General features: G+C 34.2%; 2 protein-coding genes and 1 pseudogene across 5 annotated transcripts; all 3 read right to left on the bottom strand.

Moving 5' to 3' along the window:
• Positions 1 to 93: 93 nt before the first annotated feature.
• Positions 94 to 8669, bottom strand: LOC131594994 (uncharacterized). 4 transcript variants are annotated; one of them, XM_058867201.1, is made up of 11 exons: positions 5649 to 6215; positions 5347 to 5555; positions 5147 to 5236; positions 4944 to 5060; positions 4504 to 4765; positions 4198 to 4351; positions 3973 to 4050; positions 1996 to 2096; positions 1693 to 1767; positions 1117 to 1221; positions 94 to 994 (listed from the first exon to the last, which is right to left on the bottom strand). In XM_058867201.1, the coding sequence occupies exons 3-11, from the start codon at positions 5197 to 5199 to the stop codon at positions 761 to 763; spliced, it is 1179 nt and encodes a 392-aa protein (XP_058723184.1). In that variant the 5' UTR covers positions 5200 to 5236; positions 5347 to 5555; positions 5649 to 6215; the 3' UTR covers positions 94 to 760. The 4 variants fall into 4 exon arrangements, 3 of the variants coding, with proteins under 3 accessions (XP_058723184.1, XP_058723183.1, XP_058723185.1); XM_058867200.1 differs by having other exon boundaries at positions 103 to 994; positions 4504 to 4773; positions 5347 to 5559; XM_058867202.1 differs by lacking the exons at positions 94 to 994; positions 1117 to 1221; positions 1693 to 1767 and having other exon boundaries at positions 3946 to 4050; positions 4504 to 4773; positions 5347 to 5559.
• A 2722-nt stretch (positions 8670 to 11391) lies between these two features.
• LOC131594993 (uncharacterized) lies at positions 11392 to 18642 on the bottom strand. Its single transcript, XM_058867199.1, has 13 exons — positions 17968 to 18642; positions 16466 to 16621; positions 16016 to 16228; positions 15820 to 15909; positions 15617 to 15733; positions 15179 to 15448; positions 14872 to 15025; positions 14647 to 14724; positions 13203 to 13303; positions 12703 to 12873; positions 12518 to 12592; positions 11940 to 12044; positions 11392 to 11797 (listed from the first exon to the last, which is right to left on the bottom strand). Exons 1-13 carry the CDS (start codon positions 18358 to 18360, stop codon positions 11462 to 11464), a joined length of 2259 nt encoding a protein of 752 aa, XP_058723182.1. The 5' UTR covers positions 18361 to 18642; the 3' UTR covers positions 11392 to 11461.
• A 1931-nt stretch (positions 18643 to 20573) lies between these two features.
• Positions 20574 to 23133, bottom strand: LOC131597544 (protein FAR1-RELATED SEQUENCE 5-like; annotated as a pseudogene).
• Between the last annotated feature and the right edge of the window lie 166 nt (positions 23134 to 23299).

Here is a 23299-nt window from a genome sequence, read left to right on the forward strand (position 1 = left end):
GATGAGCTTGAAGAAGAATCTACATGGATGTACCTCATCGGTATCATGAAACATACTGCCACCAACATTGTGTGCAAGTTAAGAAAGTTTTTATATGGAATAAAGTAATAGCCACTAGCGTGATTTGGAAGTTTCATTAAATTTATTGTAGTTTTGTGCTTCAAATAAAGTCAAAGTGACCATGGGGGAGTAACTATATTGTTGGTGTACTTGATGACATTATTATTATCACTGGAAATGATGAGTAGGAGCAACAATTGTTAGGCAAAACTTAGGTAAACCCTGTTATATTCAGATTTCACAATTTCTTCACAAAATAAGAAGAGAGATTATTGGTGTACATTGAGATGTTTTTGTTTCTTAATGTAAAATAAGAACAGAGATCATTTCAAAGGGAAGGAGTGAAAATGTTTGAAAGAAAGTGTGTTTCGCATTTTTGACAGATATTACATTTGAAAATGAAAATTGACTTCCTATTGCAAATTTAATATGTTGACCTAAACTCCTGAAAAACCTAATACAACACAAATCCAAAGGAAAATGAACTATAAAACATTTTCATGATAAGAACGATGCACAAGCTGTGATCTCAAATGATTTGAGCTAGCTGAGGTAAGGATTAATTTAGTTGGAGGTCATAAATTCATGTGTTTGCAAAGGAGAGATAAAAATTATACTAACAATTAACAACTAACAATTAACTACAAACAATTAACCATTATTAAAATAAATAAATATAATCATACACAACTTTTATATTTCAACTTTCATTTCCAGCACAACATATATCTGAACAACAGCAATGGTTGCAGAGGCTGCCGCAACAAGCTGTGGCTGCCTTAACAAAGATTTCAGCCCCATCGGGCAATTTCGTATCTTCAGCTCCTGGTGGAGTGTTCTCAGCAGTTGCAGTCAAGTTGCCAAAGCCTATACCTAACTTTGGAAGCAAAAGCATTCTCTCACCTTGGACATTTTCACCTTTGTTTTTTGATACCTTTTTGTCATGATTTTCAAACAACAGTTAGAAAAGTTTCTATCATAACTGAGTTATATGCAGTATAACATCATATATAATTCTTAAACTCAATATATCAATATCTGGTTTTTGATACATACTTTGGCTCCATCTGATTGCTTGGATTTCTTTAGCTGATCAATCTCGAGAATTCCCATACGTGTATACTCCGACAAAAAGCCAGTTTGTAAGCTTAGTTTTGCAACCTGCAAATTAAAATGACGACGTGGCACAAAAATATTAAATGGCTGAATATCCAATAGAGGGACCATTATAACTAGAATTAAAAATTTTCAACTTAAGCATGTGAATGCATGCAGTGTAGTCAAGATCGAACGCTGGATCGTGTGCTAAGGAGGCCTGAGAGTGCTACGATCAAAGAAAGATCTTTTCACTGCCGGTGTGGTCAAGATTGAGCTTTTTGAAGTAAGATCGTAAAAAAAATGTGTTGAGGCTTTTTTTTGGGCATGTATTATAATTTTCATGTTTTTGTGTATGTTTCTGTGTACATATATGTACCATTTTTCTCTTCAGTAGGATCTTACGTTCCATGCTAAGGATCCGAGTTTCACAATCTTTCACAAGCCGTCCGATCCTACTGAAGATCTTGTGCTTGACTACATTATGCATGGGATGATGTGACAAAAAGTAAGAACAAACAAAAAGAAATAACAAACCTTCTGTTCTAATTGTTTATTGTTAGTAAGCCATGCTTGAGAAGTAAGATAGTCTATTTGTTCTCTTGCAAAAACCTGTTAATGAAAAATACAGTGCAACAGAATTGCAATGAGGAAACACAATTAGAACCTCTTAAGAAATTTAGTTGAAATTTAAAAAATCACGACAGATAATTTAAGTGCAACACAAAATCATTTCATATCCCCCATGGGATTTGGAAATTGCAGAATTCAATAGGCAGAAAAACAAGTCACTGGCATATAAAGTGTTTTTTTCTATCCAGATAACAGTAAAAGGTCTACCTCAACTTCATCCAGGTCATCAAGTATGTCCATTGTGATATTTGCAAGAACAAGAGATGAAGCTTTGTTAAACAGTTTTAGCATTTGAGGCTCAACCAAATCTGGTAATAAATAGCTGAAATAGGTCAGTCACATTGGAAATACTTTTAATGTTTAATAACTAACTTTTTTAATTAGAAAAGGTGAAAAACATGCTACTCACAGTCACACCAAATAGTAATGGCCAATCAAAAATTTATCTAACTTCGTTTAAAATAGTTATTAGAATTGTAAATATTGCTCACGATTTTCTTGGAACCTAAAGTAGAATTTTTAATTGTGTAATGATTACAACTGAGATTGGTCTTATTTATAGGCCTTCTGATGACCAGTGCTAGAAGGTATCTAAGTTAAATTTGACTGACACATGTTAGTCAGTTTGTTAGGGTTGCTATAACAGTTCTAAGCGTCTTTGACTGTTAGTTACAAAGGTCTGCTAGTGTAGGGTAAGTCTACAACAAGTTCTCATGGACTTGAGCTAGTTTAACTGAACCAGTGCTTTTATAGTCCACCTCAAGCTGATGTGGGTGTGAGACCATGTGACCAAGGTCGGTCCTGACATATTTGAGGCCCTGGGCAAATACGGAATTTCTTAAGTTTTAATATATTATTATAAAATAAAATTTAATAATATATATTTTAATAAAATAAAATAAAAGTAATAGAATTAGACATAAATAATAATATATTATAATTTATCATATAATTTAAAAATAAATAAATTTATTATATGATGGGTCTTTTTGAATATAGAATAAATATAATTTATATATAATTTAAAAGTTATTTTTATAAATTTGAAAAGCTTATGAGATGCATATATGATTTTTTTAATTATATTAATATAATTATTTTTTGGAAATTCATGTGCCATAGTTGTTCATAAAAAAATAAAATTATGAAATTGTAAAAGAAAAAAAAAATTGCTCGAATAAGCAAAAATAACTTTTTGTCTTGGTGCTTATTATTTCATTTCTGTTTGAGAGTTACTTCTCTATGCAGCACAGGTTATCTAAATCTAAGCCAAAAAGCTTTTTGTGTAAAAACTGCTTCTGCAGTGTCGAACACTAAACCATCACAATTCCATGGCATACAAATAACCGTTGCGCTAATGATACGGATTGATGTAAATTTAGCAAATTTTATATTTAATATTTATAATATATTTTTTATTAATCTATTTTGCCGATTTTGAGGCCCCCGATTTTTTGAGGCCCTGGACCGTGGGCCTGGTTGCCCTGCCCCAAGGCCGGCCCTACATGTGACCTAGAACATGTGTGACCAGGAGTGGCCTGTTCTGCACCTTCTCTTTGACAAAGAATAGGTTAAGTAAATCATTCCTTTAATAGCTATACATCTCTTGCAAATAAGAGACATAGAGTGGGGTGTTATTTTTTCACAAGAGAGCTAGTGGTTTTTGGATGAGTTACATGAAACTTGTATGCAAACTCAGTGTGTAAAGCATTTAATTCATGGAGTAGCAAAGTTGACATGATCAGGTTCTCCGTTTAAGATGCATATATTATGTAAAAAAACCTCTTGTTTTGTTTTCTTTTTTTTACTGGCAACCAGACTCTTGTTAGGCATATATTTATTGTCAACGGACCATCTTGAATTGACTTATTTGAAATAATCTACTATCATAAGAACTTATGATAATTAAGAGAGTAAATGAATAGCAACTTATAAAAACATCTCATAGCTTATATGAAAGTTATTCGATTTTATTTTATTTTTGTTATAGAAATAGTTTATACATAAACATTTATACGATACGCGCTTATGCTACAAGCGTTTAATGAAGTTGTTTATCCAAACAAGACCAATGTTGATAAGCAAAATTTCTCTAAAACCCAACGATGCAACTAAACTTATAACAAAACAAAGATAAACAATGAAAACGATATTTACTTTTTTAAGTTTAAATTCAGAACTTGCCTACATCCAAGGCTGCAATATGTTGGCCCCTGCTAATCATAGCTAGCATCCGCAAGAAATAGTGATTGCAGAATGAACCTGGGGTTGAATGAGATCTGATGATTAGTATAAGTGAACGAAATAACAATGAAAATAGTTAGAATATTAAAAATTCCAACTTGAGAATAACTCAATAATATTCAAATTTTGATTTAGTTTTTATATATAAGAAAAGAGAAATGATACCTATGCCCAAAGTGTAAATTCGGGGGAATATTGATTCTCCTTTGATCCCATTCTTTATCACGTCACAAGTCTGTCTCTCATCTTCAACAGTTCCATCTGTAAATAAAAAAATAATTGGAACTGGTCTTCGAGCATCAGATAGCATCTCTATTGCCTGAAAAGAAAAGGCAGCATAAATATATAATACACAAATGCAAACAAAGCGTGATTTGATAGAAAAGTTTTACACTCGGTGCACAACTATTAATCTCATAAACTAAACTCATCTCCAAGAAAAAGGAAAATTTGCATGAATATATAAGTTACCATGTTTAATGGATGCAAAAGATTTGTATCACCCCCAGCAAGAAAGTTTATGTTGATCCATTCAACGGCCCTTTCAACAGTATCGTTTGAAGCCAATTCCATTGTAGTTGAAAACTGATATATCTCTCCATTAAATGCTATAATACTAAACGAATCATCGGGATCAAGCTTAGAGAGAGCAGCTGATAATGCATTCTTTGTATCTTCAATTAGCTTTCCTCGCATGCTTCCACTTATGTCAATAACGAATACAATGTCTTTCCTGAAGACCTAGACAAATTGGATAAACTTCACAACAAGTACTATATACTTACAGAAAATTTTGTCACAATTTACTTTAATTGAGAAATTTTTATAAATTAGAAGTGAATCCAAAGTTAGAATAGAATCGGTAATGAGAACAAAAAGAGAATAACAAAGTTTAGAGACTTTATACTAACCTTCTTACCCTGAAGATTTCCAGGAGAAAGGTACATGCAAAACATATCTCTTTGATCATCATCATCCACATATGCAGATTCCAAAATAATCCCTCCATTTGTTTGATTAGAAGAGACCTGTATTTACGTAACATGTCAATAAGTGAAGCTTTCCACTGAAGCTAGAACTAACAATGATATTAAAAGCCCTCATTGAGTCTTACAGTATATGAGAAATTAAAATCAAATTTTGACCAAGAGAGAACATCAGTGTCATGTGAGAAACCTATGCCCCCAGCATTGCGCTTTACTTCCTGTGTAGTCAGGGAACAAAAGCACATCATTACACGTATGATTAATTGGTTATATCATACGTGAAATTTCAACTGCAATGCGACGAAAAATTGAAAAACCAAATATTAACCTTCGTGGGATGACTTGTTGTCTTGCACGTAATCTCACTACCATTAACAGCATTCACGTTTAATTGTATCTTTTCTTTTTTAGCCATTCTCTTCCCGGCGGGGTTGACGAAATCTGGAAAGGTAAATGGCACATTCACGTAGAACACGTCATTGCAGCATGTTATCTTCTGAGACCAACTAATTTTATTTGATAAATTTGAACCACCGTCTATCTGTTATAAACAAAATCAGTACAAGATAACATAACCAAATGGATCTAGCTATGAATAACCTTCACATTATGAAGCATCGACACACTCACACAGGCTTGTTGATGGTATATTTTTAGAGGTGGCACGAGGAGACTAGAAGTTTCCATCTATCGGTTTGGAGATGTCGATGACACTAGATGATGTGCCATGTTTGTGATTGTCTTCTGGACCATATCATACTGACCAGAACTGAAGCGGTGAAACTGAAGGTGGATCTAACTCAGAGGAAACTGATTAGGATGTTGAAAAGACTAAAGAGGCTAATGTACTGTTCAGCTTCTTGAAATATGAGTTCTAGAGACATTAAAATGCAGAAAAGGTTATATCAACATATCTAAACTATTATGATGGGTAAACAACAATCCAGCATAGATTCACATTAAACATATTATATTATTTCAAAGGCTTACATGTTTATCTTAACATTTATAGTGATGAGTTACTTTTTCAAGTGCTACTGAAGGAGTATACTAGAGATGTATTTCAAGGTAGAATATTGATTATACATACAGTAAGTTTCTCATGCAACTAAATGATCTTATAAATAAAATGAATTTCTAATGAATGTAGCAAACTATATATCTTCATGCAGGAACTAATTTTGCTGTGAGGTGAATTTGGAATTGTTATCACCAGTAATCCAGACAAGAGCAACTCCCATCTTTAAAATGATGAAACCGATTTCGATCTCGAACTATAATATCCCTTCCATACACCTCCGAAATAAGCTTCGTGAACTCATGGCAATCGCCACAAACTCGAAGGTTCTTAATAATTCTTATAGCTAAACTCGAAGGAGACGCTATAAGAGCAAATGCTATGGCTAGTCTTTCACTATGATAAGAAAGTGCACCTTCCTTATCTTCCTCTTCTACATCAAACAAAACCTCTGATGTTCTCGCATTGTGACCATATTCTTGTAGTCTTCGATTAATCTCCGCAATCTTCAAATATATTTCTTTTGAAAACGGATGCGTTTTGTCACCTGTAAGAAACTCATGCATGGCACCATTTATCTCCACCAGGCTAAAACCCGGAAGCTTGTTAACACCGTGATCTTTCATCAACATCCTCACCCTCTTCACATCATTCCACCTTGCGACACTAGCGTACATATTCGACAAAAGAACATAGTTTCCACTAGTTTCTGGTTCCAACTCTATTAACTTTCTGAGAGCAAGTTCTCCCATATCTAAATTTCCATGAAGTCTTGCTGCACCAAGTAAAGACCTCCAAATTACAGCGTTTGGTTTCATCGGCATATCTTGCAACCAACCCTCCGCTTCCTTTAACCGCCCAGCTCGACCCAAAAGATCAATCAAGCATCCATAATGCTCGAGTTTTGGTTCCACCCCATGAACCTCCTTCATGGACTTAAAAATCTCCAACCCTTCTTCGACCAATCCAACATGAGAGCAAGCAAACATCGTAACCACAAACGTCGCATTATCAGGAACTAAACCCTTTAATTTCATCTTTCTATAAAGCTCAACCGCTCGATTCCCATAACCATGAATAGCAAAACCCCCAATCATCGCATTATAACAAAACGTATCCTTATCTCTATCAAACATACTATCAAACACCTGACATGCAAGATTCAAACACCCGCATTTCGAATACATATCAACCAATGCAGTTCCAACAAACCTATTCACCATAACCTTATTCCTCAACACAAAACAATGAATCCAAAAGCCTTGACTAACAGCACCCAAACTAGAACAAGCACTAACCAATGCAACAATTGTAACTTCATTAGCTCTTACATTAGCCACTTGCATATCACAAAACAAACACAAAGCTTCCAAGGAAAATTCAGCATCATCAAAACTATTCACACTGTTTGCATAAGCACTCAAAATAATATTCCAAGTAGCCAAATCAGGTTGATCAATTTGATCAAAAAGATATCTAGAAACAAACAATTTCCCATATTTAGCATAGAAATTGAGCAAAGAGCCTTGAACAAAAAGATCAAAAGGTGGTTTCAGAAACTTCAAAACATGAGCATGAAGTAATAAACCATATTGAAACCATGATGGGTTAGAACAACAAGCCTTGAAAAGTGAAGGAAAAGTGAAACTATTAGGTTGAAGATTTTTGTGAGTGAGAATTTTACTATAAAGTGAAAATGCTAGATTAATTTTATTTTCACTATTTTTATTTTGATTAATCAATGATGAAATGAGTGTGTTGTAGAGGAAAATTGATGGGTTTGGGATGTGATTGAAGATGGTGAAAGCATAGGATAAATTGAATTTAGAGGAAATGTTGATGAGGTGACTGAGGCAATATGTTTGAAGTGAAAGACCAGTTGTTATGATTTGGGCATGGATTTGCTTAAGGTTGTTGAGGTTGTTGCATTTTTGTTGTAGTGTTTGGAGTGTTGGGTGGTTGAATATGTGGCTTTTGGGTTTCATGAAATTAACTGAATTTTCCGGCGACAGTTACGGTGATGTGTTTTGAAGACGGTGGTGGGAGGAGGAGGCGGTGGTGAATTTGAGTAATTTTCAAAGAGGTGCTGAGGAAAATGAGTGATATAGTCAGAACGGCGAGGAGTTATAAACAAAAAAATTGGTTTGGTAGTTTCTGTGATGTCCGTCAGTTTTTTTGTTTTGTTTTAACGGTTTACATCGATTTTGACAAACCGGTTATCTTGTTGGTTTCCGGTTCGACCGGCCGGTCCGGTTTTTAATACATAGTAAAACTACTCCATTCAGTTTGGTTTTAAACCGGTTTAGAACAGCATTGGTCAAACAGCATACAGACTGGATCTTCCGGCCTCGTCATGGATCCACCCGGTGATCCACGTTTCGCAACTCCGGGCTTTTCATGGCAACCCAACCTCCGATCTGTTATCTCCGATCCCAACGGATTTAGAGCCGCCAGAAGAACTAGAACCTACATCAAATGCCATGCAAAAGTCAGACTTAACAGTTACTAATACAAACCCAGATGCAGAACCGACAAACCATACCTCAGACGGTGTCCTTCCGGCGGAGAAGAGTGATAGTCCTTCAAGGAATGGCGACGACGAAGAAGGTCTCTTAGCAAGGCCGACATTTTTGAGGCCAGGACAAATACGGAATTTCTTAAGTTTTAATATATTATTATAAAATAAAATTTAATAATATATATTTTAATAAAATAGAATAAAAATAATAGAATTAGACATAAATAATAATATATTATATTTTATTATATAAATTTAAAAATAAATAAATTTATTATATGATGGGTCTTTTTGAATATAAAATAAATATAATTTATATATAATTTAAAATTTATTTTATAAATTTGAAAACCTTATGAGATGCATATATGATTTTTTTAATTATATTAATATAATTATTTTTTGGAAATTCATGTACCATAGTTGTTCATAAAAAAATAAAATTATGAAATTATAAAAGAAAAAAACAAAAATGCTTGAATAAGAAAAAAAAACTTTTTGTCTTGATGCTTATTATTTCATTTCTATTTGAGAGTTGCTTCTCTATGCAGCACAGGTTATCTAAATCTAAGCCAAAAAGCTTTTTGTGTAAAAACTGCTTCTGCAGTGTCGAACACTAAACCATCACAATTCCATGGCATACAAATAACAGTTGTGCTAATGATACGGATTGATGTAAATTTAGCAAATTTTATATTTAATATCTATGATATATTTTTTATTAATCTATTTTGCCGATTTTGAGGCCCCCGATTTTTTGAGGCCCTGGACCGTGGGCCTGGTTGCCCTGCCCCAAGGCCGACCCTATCTCTTAGAGTGCACAAAGATGGTACAAGGCAAAGATTCAGTGACCGAAAGAGAAGTAGTTTCAAAGGGTGAGAAAACTGAAGCGTTACAAGAGAATGTGAGAGAGAGTTCTAGATTGTGTGAAGATATGAATGACGTTAACCCAACAGCTATCACTCTTAAGTCTTTGGGCTGTTCAAAAAGTACACCACGTGATATTTTGGTTGGTTCCCACACGCTAAACAAATCTCCACCACAAAATTCTTTGGATTCCCTGGCACTAGAATCTCCACCGTCTGATCTAAGAGTCGTTGGCACAACTTCCAATTGCCAGCCTGGGGACACGAGGAGCACGCGGGATGAGCTGTATCCCACTTCCACTGCCGTTTTGTCCCATTCAAAAGAAAAGCAAAACCCTAATGTTGATGGGTTAAAGCGGATTGGGCCGCTCCATTAGGCCTTGGCTGATTCTGCTTTACAGGATTTTCTTAAACCCAACTTTGAGGACAAGGTTGCTTGTGGACCAGATGGTAGTGATATTAGGCCCAACAGAATTAAATTCAAACCCAAGTGGATGCAAGACTATGTGACAAAATAAGAGTATTTATTTTAATTGTAATTTTCTTTTATTGGGCTAGGCCCATTTTGGACAACCTTTAGGTCTAAACCCTAGAGTATTTATTTGGTTGTTTCCTTCTTGAGAAGTTAAGAAAAATTTCACAAACTATTTCTTTATTGTTGTTGCAAATCTTTGTTCTATGTTTGTTCTTAATTAACCCTAAAATCTAGATTCAATAGTTGCTGAATTTCTTTTTATCAACCACCGCCATCGCACTACAAACATATAAGTCTTCCAATTGCTCTTAGAAAAGGTATCATAACTTGTACCAAAAAGTCATTTTATCCTCTATGCAACTATCTTTGAATACTTTTCACCTACCCATAAAGCCTTTCTCAAAAATCAGAGAACTATAACAATACAAACCTCTCTCCCTAAAGCATTCTCCAAGAAGAAATGAAAACAAGTCATGGATTTAGAGAATGAGACATTGGATAACAACAATACTTGAGAGTTTGGTTACTCTACCTAATGAAAAGAAACCGCTAGTGTGCAAATGGATATACACTATTAAATACAAGATTGGTGGATCTAGTGAGAGGTACAAGACAAAGTTGGTAGTGAAAAGATTCACTCAAACCTACGTAGTAGATTATGTAGTTGATTATTAAGAGACATTTGCTCTATTTGCAAAAATGAATATTGCCATGGTGATATTATCTTTAGCGACTAATTACAATTAGATCATACACCAACTTGATATGAGAAATGCATTTCCTCGTGATGAGCTTATGGGTATCGTGAACATACTGCCACCAACATTGTGTGCAAATTAAGAAAGCTTTTGTACCTCATGGGTATCGTGAACATACTGCCACCAACATTGTGTGCAAGTTAAGAAAGCTTTTATATGGATTAAAGCAATAGCCACTAGCATGATTTGGAAGTTTCATTAAATTTATTGTAGTTTTGTGCTTCAAATAAAGTCAAAGTGACCATGGGGGAGTAACTATATTGTTGGTGTACTTGATGACATTATTATTATCACTGGAAATGATGAGTAGGAGCAACAATTGTTAGGCAAAACTTAGCTAAAAACTGTCATATTCAGATTTCACAATTTCTTCACAAAATAAGAAGAGAGATTATTGGTGTACATTGTGATGTTTTTGTTTCTTAATGTAAAATAAGAACAAAGATCATTTCAAAGGGAAGGAGTGAAAATGTTTGAAAGAAAGGTGTTTCGTATTTTTGACAGATATTACATTTGAAAATGAAAATTGACTTCCTATTGCAAATTTAATATGTTGACCTAAACTCCTGAAAAACCTAATACAACACAAATCCAAAGGAAAATGAATTATAAATCATTTTCATGATAACAACGATGCACAAGCTGTGATCTCAACTGATTTGAGCTAGCTGAGGTAAGGATTAATTTAGTTGGAGGTCATAAATTCAAGTGTTTGCAAAGGAGAGATAAAAATTATACTAACAATTAACTACAAACAATTAACCATTAAAAAAATAAATAAATATAATCATACACAAACTTTGATATTTCAACTTTCATTTCCAGTACAACATATATCTGAACAACAGCTGAGACAGCCATAGCATCCTAAACCAATACAAAGTTGAGAAAATGCAGTTGCACACTGGTTGTTCATCTTGGTACAGACCTGAATGCAGCACATGCAACAGCAATGGTTGCAGAGGCTGCCGCAACAAGCTGTGGCTGCCTTAACAAAGATTTCAGCCCCATCGGGCAATTTCGTATCTTCAGCTCCTGGTGGAGTGTTCTCAGCAGTTGCAGTCAAGTTGCCAAAGCCTATGCCTAACTTTGGAAGCAAAAGCATTCTCTCACCTTGAACATTTTCACCTTTGTTTTTTGATACCTTTTTGTCATGATTTTCAAACAACAGTTAGAAAAGTTTCTATCATAAGTACGAGGTTTTTTAATTTGAAAAAGAATATATGCTGTATCACATCATATATAGTTCTTAAACTCAATACCAATATCTGGTTTTTGATACATACTTTTGTTCCATCTGATTGCTTGGATTTCTTTAGCTGATCAATCTCGAGAATTCCCATACGTGTATACTCCGACAAAAAGCCAGTTTGTAAGCTTAGTTTTGCAACCTGAAAATTAAAATGACGACGTGGCACAAAAAAATTAAATGGCTGAATATCCAATAGAGGGACCATTATAACTAGAATTAAAATTTTTCAACTTAAGCATGTGAATGCATGCAGTGTAGTCAAGATCAAACGCTGGATCGTGTGCTAAGGAGGCCTGAGAGTGCTACGATCAGAGAAAGATCTTTTCGCTGCTGGTGTGGTCAAGATCGAGCTTTTTGAAGTAAGATCGGAAAAAAAAAATGTGTTGAGGCTTTTTTTTGGACATGTATTATAATTTTCTTGTTTTTGTGTATGTTTCAGTGTACATATATGTACCATTTTTCTCTTCAGTAGGATCTTACGTTCCATGCTAAGGATCCGAGTTTCACAATCTTTCACAAGCCGTCCGATCCTACTGAAGATCTTGTGCTTGACTACATTATGCATGGGGTGATGTGACAAAAAGTAACAACAAACAAAAAGAAATAACAAACCTTCTGTTCTATTTGATTATTGTTAGTAAGCCATGCTTGAGAAGTAAGATAGTCTATTTGTTCTCTTGCAAAAACCTGTAATTGAAAAGTACAATGCAACAGAATTACAATGATGAAACATAATTAGAACCTCTTAAGACATTTAGTTGAAATTTAAATATGCTATGTAGTGTAGAGAACATTACCTTTTCTATAGGCATGTCCTTAGCATTTTGTATTTTCATGTTTATTACAAAATTACTGAAATCAGCCAAGACACCTTTTAGATTAAGAACTTCTGGAAAGTTTCCCTTGTATCTTCCAAATAAAACCAATGTAGAATCCGATGAAAGATCTGGAATATGCAAAGGGTACACCTATATAAACGTGGCAAATAATGCCATTAGAGACCTATGAGATCAAGGAAAGCTAGATAAATGCAACACATATCACAGAAAATTAATTGCAAAAACTGATACAATTATGTCAATTCCAACACAATATCATCATATAAAAGAGTCATCACATTTTAATAAGTGTCTAAAGAAGGTACAAACAGAAAAAATCACGACAGATAATGTATGTGCAACATAAAAATCATTCCATATCCCCCATGGGATTTGGAAATTGCAGAATTCAATAGGCAGAAAAACAAGTCACTGGCATAAAGTGTTTTTTTCTATCCAGATAACAGTAAAAGGTTTACCTCAACTTCTTCCAGGTCATCGAGTATGTCCATTGTGATATTTGCAAGAACAAGAGATGACGCTTTGTTAAACAGTTTTAGCATTTGAGGCTCAACCAAATCTGGTAATAAATAGTTGAACAGTCACATTGGAAATACTTTTAATGTTTAATAACTAACTTTTTTAATTAGAAAAGGTGAAAAACATGCTAACTCACAGTCACACCAAATAGTAATGGCCAATCAAAAATTTATCTAACTTCGTTTAAAATAGTTATTAGAATTGTAAATATTGCTCACGATGTTCTTGGAACCTAAACTAGAATTTTTAATTGTGTAATGATTACAACTGAGATTGGTCTTATTTATAGGCCTTCTGATGACCAGTGCTAGAAGGTATCTAAGTTAAATTTGACTGACACATGTTAGTCAGTTTGTTAGGGTTGCTATAACAGTTCTAAGTGTCTTTGACTGTTAGTTACAAAGGTCTGCTAGTGTAGGATAAGTCTACAACAAGTTCTCATGGACTCGAGCTAGTTTAACTGAACCAGTCTTTTTATAGTCCCCCTCAAGCTGATGTGGGTGTGAGTCAATGTGACCTAGAACATGTGTGACCAGGAGTTGCCTGTTCTGCACCTTCTATTTGACAAAGAATAGGTTAAGTGAATCATTCCTTTAATCGCTATACATCTCTTGCAAATAAGAGACATAGAGTGGGGTGTTATTTCTTCACAAGAAAGCTAGTGGTTTTTGGATGAGTTACATGAAACTTGTATGCAAACTCAGTGTGTAAAGCATTTAATTCAATGAGTAGCAAAGTTGACATGATCAGGTTCTCCAATTAGGATGCATATATTATGTAAAAAAACCTCTTGTTTTGTTTTCTTTTTTTTACTGGCAACCAGACTCTTGTTAGGCATATATTTATTGTCAATGGACCTGTTTGAATTGACTTATTTGAAATAATCTACTATCATAAGAGCTTATGATAATTAAGAGAGTAAATGAAAAGCAACTTATAAAAGAGTGTTGCTATGTTTACACCAAAAATTTAACACCACACTTTTACACCGTATCAAATACATCATGCCCAATGTGGTTGTTTGTGTCAGAGCTAATAAAAATTAGTGATTAAACATTTTAAAAAGTAAAACCGTATTATTATACAGTGTAAGTGTTAGATTTTGGTGTAAACATAGTGTTTCTCCTTATAAAAACATCTCATAGCTTATATGAAAGTTATTCGATTTTATTTTATTTTTTGTTATAGAAATAGTTTATACGTAAACATTTATACGATAAGCGCTTATGCTACAAGCGTTTAATGAAGTTGTTTATCCAAACAAGACCAATGTTGATAAGCAAAATTTCTCTAAAACCCAACGATGCAACTAAACTTATAACAAAAACAAAGATAAACAATGAAAACGATATTTACTTTTTTAAGTTTAAATTCAGAACTTGCCTACATCCAAGGCTGCAATATGTTGGCCCCTGCTAATCATAGCTAGCATCCGCAAGAAATAGTGATTGCAGAATGAACCTGGGGTTGAATGAGGTCTGATGATTAGTATAAGTGAACAAAATAACAATGAAAATAGTTAGAATATTAAAAATTCCAACTTGAGAATAACTCAATAATATTCAAATTTTGATTTAGTTTTTATATATAAGAAAAGAGAAATGATACCTATGCCCAAAGTGTAAATTCGGGGGAATATTGATTCTCCTTTGATCCCATTCTTTATCACATCACAAGTCTGTCTCTCATCTTCAACAGTTCCATCTGTAACTAGGAAAATAATTGGAACTGATCTTCGAGCATCAGATAGCATCTCTATTGCCTGAAAAGAAAAGGCAGCATCAATATATAATATACAAATGCAAACCAAAGCGTGATTTGATAGAAAAGTTTTACACTCGGTGCACAACTATTAATCTCATAAACTAAACCCATCTCCAAGAAAAAGGAAAATTTGCATGAATATATAAGTTACCATGTTTAATGGATGCAAAAGATTTGTATCACCCCCAGCAAGAAAGTTTATGTTGATCCATTCAACGGCCCTTTCAACAGCATCGTTTGAAGCCAATTCCATTGAAGTTGAAAACTGATATATCTCTCCATTAAATGCTATAATACTAAACGAATCATCGGGATCAAGCTTAGAGAGAGCAGCTGTTAATGCATTCTTTGTATCTTCAATTAGCTTTCCTCGCATGCTTCCGCTTATGTCAATGACGAATACAATGTCTTTCCTGAAGACCTAGACAAATTGGATAAACTTCACAACAAGTACTATATACTTACCGAAAATTTTGTCACAATTTATTTTAATTGAGAAACTCTTGTAAATTACAAGTGAATCCAAAGTTAGAATAGAATCAGCAATGAGAACAAAAAGAGAATAACAAAGTTTAGAGACTTTACTAACCTTCTTACCCTGAAGATTTCCAGGAGAAAGGTACATGCAAAACATATCTCTCTGATCATCATCATCCATATATGCAGATTCCAAAATAATCCCACCATTTGTTTGATTAGAAGAGACCTGTAGTTACATAACATGCCAATAAGTGAAGCTTTCCAGTGAAGCTGCAAATAACAATGATATTAAAAGCCCTCATTGAGTCTTACAGTATATGAGAAGTTAAAATCAAATTTTGACCAGGTGAGAACATCAGTGTCATGTGAGAAGCCTATGCTCCCAGCATTGCGCTTTACTTCCTGTGTAGTCAGGGAACAAAACCACATTGTTACACGTATGGTTAATTGGTTATATGTGAAATTACAACTGCAATGCAACGAAAAATTGAACAAACGAAATATGAACCTTCATGGGATGACTTGTTGTCTTGCACGTAATCTCACTACCGTTAACAGCATTCACATTTAATTGTATCTTTTCTTTTTTAGCCATTCTCTTTCCGGCAGGGTTGACGAAATCTGGAAAGGTAAATGGCACATTCACGAAGAACACATCATTGCAGCATGTTATCTTCTGGGACCAACTAATTTTAATCGATAAATTTGAACCACCATCTATCTGTTATAAACAAAAATCAGAACAAGATAACATAACCAAGTGTGTCTATCTAGCTATCAATAACCTTCGTATCTATGATGCATCAACACACTCACACATGCATGAACACTAGAAACAACACTGATACTTAAACATCGATAATAATCAGTGTTGCGTCAATGTTTAGACACCTAACATGCCTTTAATCCGAGGTGTTGGTGGTGCTACATAGTTCAGAATACATAAATTATATAATACCTGTGGTATAGTCAAAGTGAACACATTAGACTTGAGAAAGCCTCCTTCTTGAGTTCTGATGACGTTCTCCTTCCCACCAGTTTGGTCTTCCATATCAACCAGTTGAGTAGAATATGATTTCCTATGAACACTGACCTCCACACCTAGAATTGAACCCTGTTAGCCAAATTGTATCAGAACACAAAATCTGCAACATCTTTAAAAGTTAAACATTATTCAAATATTACAATAGTTTAGGAGTTACTATGATCAAACTTTTAAGTCAGTTGTCAAAAACATTTGTTCATGGCTAATTTCACATAATATCAAAGATTTTACTAAATATCCACGGCGAACATATAATGGATATGGAACACTAACAGTTTTAGCCTGGACATTTTGTTATAAATTGACAGTTATTTTAAAAGTAAACTGAACATTTGACACACATAGAAATACAACAATGCGACAAAAAATATTCAAATATTAACTACTACCTTTCAAGGATTTTGCACAAGAATTATATACTCTCTTGTTTTAAAATAATTATCAATTACAATTTTCCACAAAACTAATAACCAATAGATACTTTAACAATCCATTCAACAACAACTAATTCTTATCCCATTAAGTGCGATCGGCTACATTGATCAACTTTTGCTATAGTGTTCTATTTAGGATAGTGTTCTATCTAAATTATTAATCTCGAAATCTTTCTTAATAACTTCTCTTATAGTCTTTTTAGGTCTTCCTCTTCTTCTAATTGTTTGTCTTCTCTCAATCTGGTCTACTCTCTTTACAACAGAATCTACACGTCTTCTCTCTACTATTGGCGCTATACTGACACTCAAATATTTTTATTTCTAATTTTATCCTATCGAGTCTTACTACACATCCAAAAGTACCCCATCATGGTGAACCTCTCGTGATCGGGATGAGGTAGATGCCTCCCAGCTGGGAGGCGGATCGAATCGGCAACATCCTCATCTCTACTACACTTACTTTAGTCTCATGTTGATTCTTAACCGCCCAATATTTTGTTCCGTACAAAATTGCAAGTCTTACGCAGTTTGATAAAAGTTTCCCTTCAGTTAGAGCGGTACCTGTGTCACATAAAACACCTGATGCCCTTCATCATTTAATAACGCTTCACCTAACTTACATACATTCTATTCTGTATAGGCAAAATTCACACAAAATTCACACAAGACTGTGAAGTCCAAAGTTTGAACTATGATGTCGGCATCCAACCTATCAATACCTTTTTACCAATTGAGCTAGGATTTCCAGACTATTAAACTATATTTTATTGTCCTGAATTTTATAGCACCTCAGATATTAATTTTTAAATATATATAATCAAATACATTACAGCTTTTTTTTATCAAAAATATATTGACATACATTACAACTTTTAGCACAAAATGAATATGACACTTTGTAACAGATCAATTTAGACGAATAACAAAAAAAAAAAAAATAGTATTTTCTTAAACATTGAGAATATGGAAAAACGAACAAACCTGATAACCCATGGGAACAGCCACAACACAATCACAAGACCGACTCCCCGTAACACAATGCAGCCTCCACGATCCCGAAACCTCAACAACCGCCGTATCCAAACAACAATCCACCTTAAGCTCAACCGCATTAATCATCTGAAGCGGAATCAACGCCGGCGGATCACACCTCCCATGCACATGCGGTTGATAGCTAGGAACATCAGGATTATCAACAATGGCAGGATCATGAATAACCGCGTAAACCATAGGCGACGTCGGAAGAAAAGCTGTGTTGGATTTAAGCATCGACGTTGGCGGTTTTGGCGCGGATACCGCTCGGTCGTTGCCGAAGTATATTCGTTTGGATAATTTGAGTCCTTCTTCGACGGATTTGGAGAATTCTTCTGCCATTGTTGGGACTCGAGGAGAGGCAAATTAGGAATTTGGCGATTCCTTCTTTGGTTCTCCTTTTGTCTTAGGTCATCGTTGGGGATGAGAATTGGATTTTCATTTTTTTTTTTGGTTTTGTTGTTGGAAGTTTTGAGTTTATTTTTTCTTTGGGAATTTTGTGTGGAATGGTTAAAAATAGATGGGTTGTAACGGAATTAGAGACGGCACGTCGCGTTGGTGAGGAGTTTTTTTTTCTTGAGTAGACCGTCAAGTGTTTTGGATTTGGATATTGACTTCCTAATCATTTGGTTGGAAATGGAATTCGTGTCTTGCTTAGTTGGTGTCGACGACGTGGAATTCTATTTGGTGAATAAGATTTTGACCAATAAAAAATTGGGCTGGTTTCCCTACCATCTTCTGTAAGGACGCATTCATACATTTAGAAAGCTAATAGTCGTTGGATCGAAATAGGATGGTAGATATTTCAGTTTGATATTTACAATTACAAAACCAAATTAAAATTAAAACTAAGTTTTTTACAATTTATTTTCTTTTCTTATTTTATGCATTGCTTCTAATTTGTTCATTTTTTCTCAGTTCAATTAAATTACCTAGCACTAAAATGAGAGTAAAGAAGACAAGATAATATGTTTAAATATTGTCAACGAAATATGGTTCAATCATGCTATTTAGAGGTGATGGTGCCACCACGAGCTACAACAAAATTGATCAGGGCTTGTTGATGGTATTTTTTTAGAGATGGCACGAGGAGACTAGAATTTCCATCTATCGGTTAGGAGATGTCGATGACACTAGATGATGTGCCATGTTTGTGATTGTCTTCTGGACCATATCATACTGACCAGAATTGAAGCGGTCATACCCTATTTATCAAACGTTCTGAGACTAAGGCAGTAACTATATTATTGGTGTACTTGAATGACATTATAGTCGGTGGAAATGATGAGGAGCTGTAAAACTAAGCTAAGCCCTGTCATATTCAGATTTCACAAAATAAGAGAGATTATTGGTGTACATTATGATGTTTTTGTTTCTTAATGTCAAATAAGAACAGAGATCTTCTCAAAGGGAAGGAGTGAAAATACTTGAAAGAAAGGTGTTTCTTATTTTTGACAGATATTACATTTGAAAATGAAAATTGACTTCCTGTTGTAAATTTAATATGTTTGACCTAAACTCCTGAAAAACCTAATACAACAAAAATTCAAAGGAAAATGAACTATAAAACGGGTCCAGATCCTCTCCGTTTCTTTAAAAAATGGAGATCTCCGGTCTATTATATATGTGTTTCACACGTGCCTCATTAAAGAAACAATGGTTGAGATTTATTTTAAAAGAATATTCTTTTTTATAAAATAAGAATGGGAGTACATCACTGTTTGTCTCTCTTTCCCTCGTATATTCACAACAGAGAAGTGTGAAACCCTCCAGCTCGCGCCGGCTTTCCGCTCGCCGATTGGAATTTAAAACGTCCTCTGTATCTTGCCATTTTCAATCTTCTACTCTAATCTTCTACTCCGATAATTACGATTCTCTTTGACCCTATTTTGAATTGGGAATTCAAATGCCTAAAATTGGGATTAAGTTATGAGAATAGGTTTTATGTACATCTTGTGATGGAACCTTGTGTTGGTGGAGAGTTATTTCATATAATCATTGCTCAAGATTATTATTCTGAATTTCAGATAGAGCTGTTGCTGAAATTTTGCTGGAGTTTCAATTTTTTGATGAATTTTCTTCTATACATTGTACCTAAGTGTAATTAATAGTTTATTTATTTTATAGAATTAGCCTCGTAAGTATTGTGTTATCTGGGGAGATTGTAAAAGAGAATTAACCTTGTAACTGTAATGCTATTTGAGCAATTTATTAAATGATTTATTTGTTTATTGTTTAAAATTAGTCTTATAATTATTATGCTTAAACTGATGTAGCATAACTTTTGGTAGAAAGTTGTTTCATAGTAAACAAGTGTAACACAAACCAATTCAAAAAACATGTTAATTGCTTTAAACTGATGTATCAGTAAACAATGGTAGCATAAACCATTCAAAAAACATAAACTAGTGTATTGCATAAACCAGTATCTAAACAGAAGCTCAATACACTAGTTATACACTAGTTATAAGTCTCTTCCAAAACATAAACATAAACCAATGAAAAGTAAGCACCAAACTAGTACAAAATTCTGTCATGATGTACATCATAAATGTCTAAAAGAAGTTGAACATTCCTATTGTGTTAACTTGACTCAATTGTGTCATTTGAGTTGTAGTCCCGCTGTAATTTCCATTACCAACTTCACTTAAACTTAGAGTATGTATACCACCACTTTGACTCGATTGTGTCATTTGGGTTGTAGTTTCGCCGTAACTTCCATTACCAACTTCACTTAAACTTAGAGCATGTATACCACCACTTGTTCCTCTGTATTTTTCTTGCACAGTTTGAACATCCTGCTGTTATGGATTGTTCCTACACAACTTAGAGTAAAAGTAACATATATTATTAACAGGAGATAGTAATACTAAGATTCTAGTTAAGCATTGAGAAAAAGTAAAAAGTGATTTACCAAATTTCTATTTCTTTTATTCTGTGATAAATTTTCCTCTGCTTTTTTTTGCGACAGGTTTCCCTTTCTCTTTCGAGCCAATTTCTCAACCCAAGACTTAGGCCGTTTTCTAACTTTATTTAAGCAGTCTCGCTTCTTTATGCCTTTTGCTCCACCAACATCAACAATATCCACATTTTGGTCATTTTTTTCATTTGAAATTGATATGGATACATTACACATCCCATTAGACTCTCCATCCATATACTTTTGAGTCAACATACTTTCTATTATTTTCTCACTCTCTTCATAAACTTTAGACAAAAAGGTGTAAGTTTCATGAGATTCTGATGCTCGATTAGTCATTTTAACCATTCGAGGACATAGTTCATTATATTGCTTCATGAAATGGGCTTTTTTGTCCAATTCAATATGATTCCCTTTCCAATCTTGGTTTCTTCCACACCTAGCATCTCGTGTCCATCGTTTTAGAACATAGTGCTGTGGAATTAGCTTGATATTCATAAGATCTAAAACTTTTAAAGCATGACTGCATAAGATGCCATGTGTCTCAAATTTTCGACAATCACAAACAACTTTTTGATCCATAAGATTCCATGTTACTATTCGCTCCTTACTGTTATCATAACTTGAAACAGCATACATCCCTTCTTTCAATTCTTTTATGCACATGCCTTGATATTCGTCGTATTCCTCTTGGAATTCCTCAAAAATTGATGGAGTGTAAATGTTTCCAGCTTGTAAAAGCATAGGAGCCGTGAAAGTTTTCCGAACATAAGCCCATGCCCACTTTTCCTTCAACCTAAAAATTGTATGGAGCCATGAATCTTTAGAAACATCATGCTCAACTAGTAAAGCATTCCATGCATTTAAAAAGTCTCCTTCCTCTTCATGTAGATCAATGCATGCTTCAAAATCTGAGGAAAATTATGAACTCTTTTGATAAAGATGGTTCACGTGCCTTAGGGAATTTTCTCTAATATGCCAAGTGCATAATCCATGAAATGTTTCTGGCATAACTAAAGATATAGCCTTAGCCATTGCTGCATCTTGATCTGTTAGAATGGTTTTAGGCTTTTCTCCTCCCATTGGAATGAAGGAATCGTTTCATCATATAGCAATGCTGCCCCAAAAATGATTGTTTTCCTGTGATTATTAAGTCCAACAAATACACCTAATGGCCGATAATTCTTATTTGTCTTGTATGTAGTGTCGAAAGTGACGATATCGCCAAAGTAACCATAATCATTTATCATTTGTGCATCCGCCCAAAATATATTTGTTATTTGCTCTTCGACATCCATTTGAAATTCATAAAAGAATGAAGGATTTTCACTTTGCTTTTTGAAATGTATCAACAATGCACCCACTTCACCATATCTTAGTGATTGTTCCCTTCTAGTGCGCAGATAATTTTTATGGTCTTGTTTTGTGTAACCAATAACATTTATTCCACCAGCTTGCTTTGAGACATATTCATGAAAATCTTTTGGTTTTATTCCAGATTCATCAGCTAATACAATTTGGGATGCTTGTGAATCGAATATACGTCGATGAGAACGAATCATGTGAACATACTCATTTGGCTGAAGAAAGTGATTATGTTCAGCTATAAAGTCAACAACCTTGTATTTTCCAATCTTTCGATCGAGCGAAATAACCATACGAGCTTCACATCCTTTTCTAGTTTCTGCTCTAGCCTCTTTTGTCAAGTGATCTCGTTTGTCGGCACCCCGTTTACCCTCCTTGAAGCATACAAATCTTCTTGAAGTTAGGATTCCATCTATTTTGCTTTTATTTCCATATTCTCGACGAATACCAAACCCAAATCTCCTACTGTACTCGTTGTAAAAATCATATGCTGTAACCTCAGACTCAAACTCCATTCCTAATTTTGGTATATAATCAACAACACTATTTTTTCCTAGTTGCACAATGTCTTCATGTACATTGTTTACCACTTTCTCTACTCCTTGTTCCATTAACATTTGTGACTTATTCACATTTTCTGAAAACATGATACAATTGATATTTTAAGATTCTAGAAGAAAAATAAAAAGAATGTAAAGAAGCTTTCAATAGTAAATATGCACTCATCTTTTATATCTATAAATAGAGAAAGACAGTAACATACCTATGCATTGGGGAGAAGATGAATCGTGGAGGTTCACTACATGTTGTTGGTAAAAGCTTTCTGCCATTGGATGCAAGCAGCGGGACGAAACGGCAGAACAATGTCCTTGAGTTGTAAAATGAGCGGTTGAAGATGAATGTCAAGAGTTGCAGAAAAAACTAAAGAGATGGAAGGTCGTGTTGTAAAGTGTTCCTTCGTATTCCATTTACCGCCACTTTTTTTAATTACAAAAA

The sequence above is a fragment of the Vicia villosa genome, linkage group LG4 (assembly GCF_029867415.1).
Source record: "Vicia villosa cultivar HV-30 ecotype Madison, WI linkage group LG4, Vvil1.0, whole genome shotgun sequence".
Lineage (NCBI taxonomy): Eukaryota > Viridiplantae > Streptophyta > Magnoliopsida > Fabales > Fabaceae > Vicia > Vicia villosa.

Bases quoted from the DNA above. Each gene is read 5' to 3' on its own strand.
- LOC131594994 (XM_058867200.1), bottom strand. From the start codon at position 5,705: ATGGAAACTTCTAGTCTCCTCGTGCCACCTCTAAAAATATACCATCAA. The intron at 4,051-4,197 runs GTATCATTTCTC...ATTCAACCCCAG, and splicing joins AATTTACACTTTGGGCATAG to GTTCATTCTGCAATCACTAT. The intron at 2,097-3,972 runs GCAAGTTCTGAA...ATTTATTACCAG, and splicing joins TATTGCAGCCTTGGATGTAG to ATTTGGTTGAGCCTCAAATG.
- LOC131594993 (XM_058867199.1), bottom strand. From the start codon at position 18,360: ATGGCAGAAGAATTCTCCAAATCCGTCGAAGAAGGACTCAAATTATCC. The intron at 14,725-14,871 runs GTATCATTTCTC...ATTCAACCCCAG, and splicing joins AATTTACACTTTGGGCATAG to GTTCATTCTGCAATCACTAT. The intron at 11,798-11,939 runs GTATGTATCAAA...CATGACAAAAAG, and splicing joins AGCAATCAGATGGAACAAAA to GTATCAAAAAACAAAGGTGA.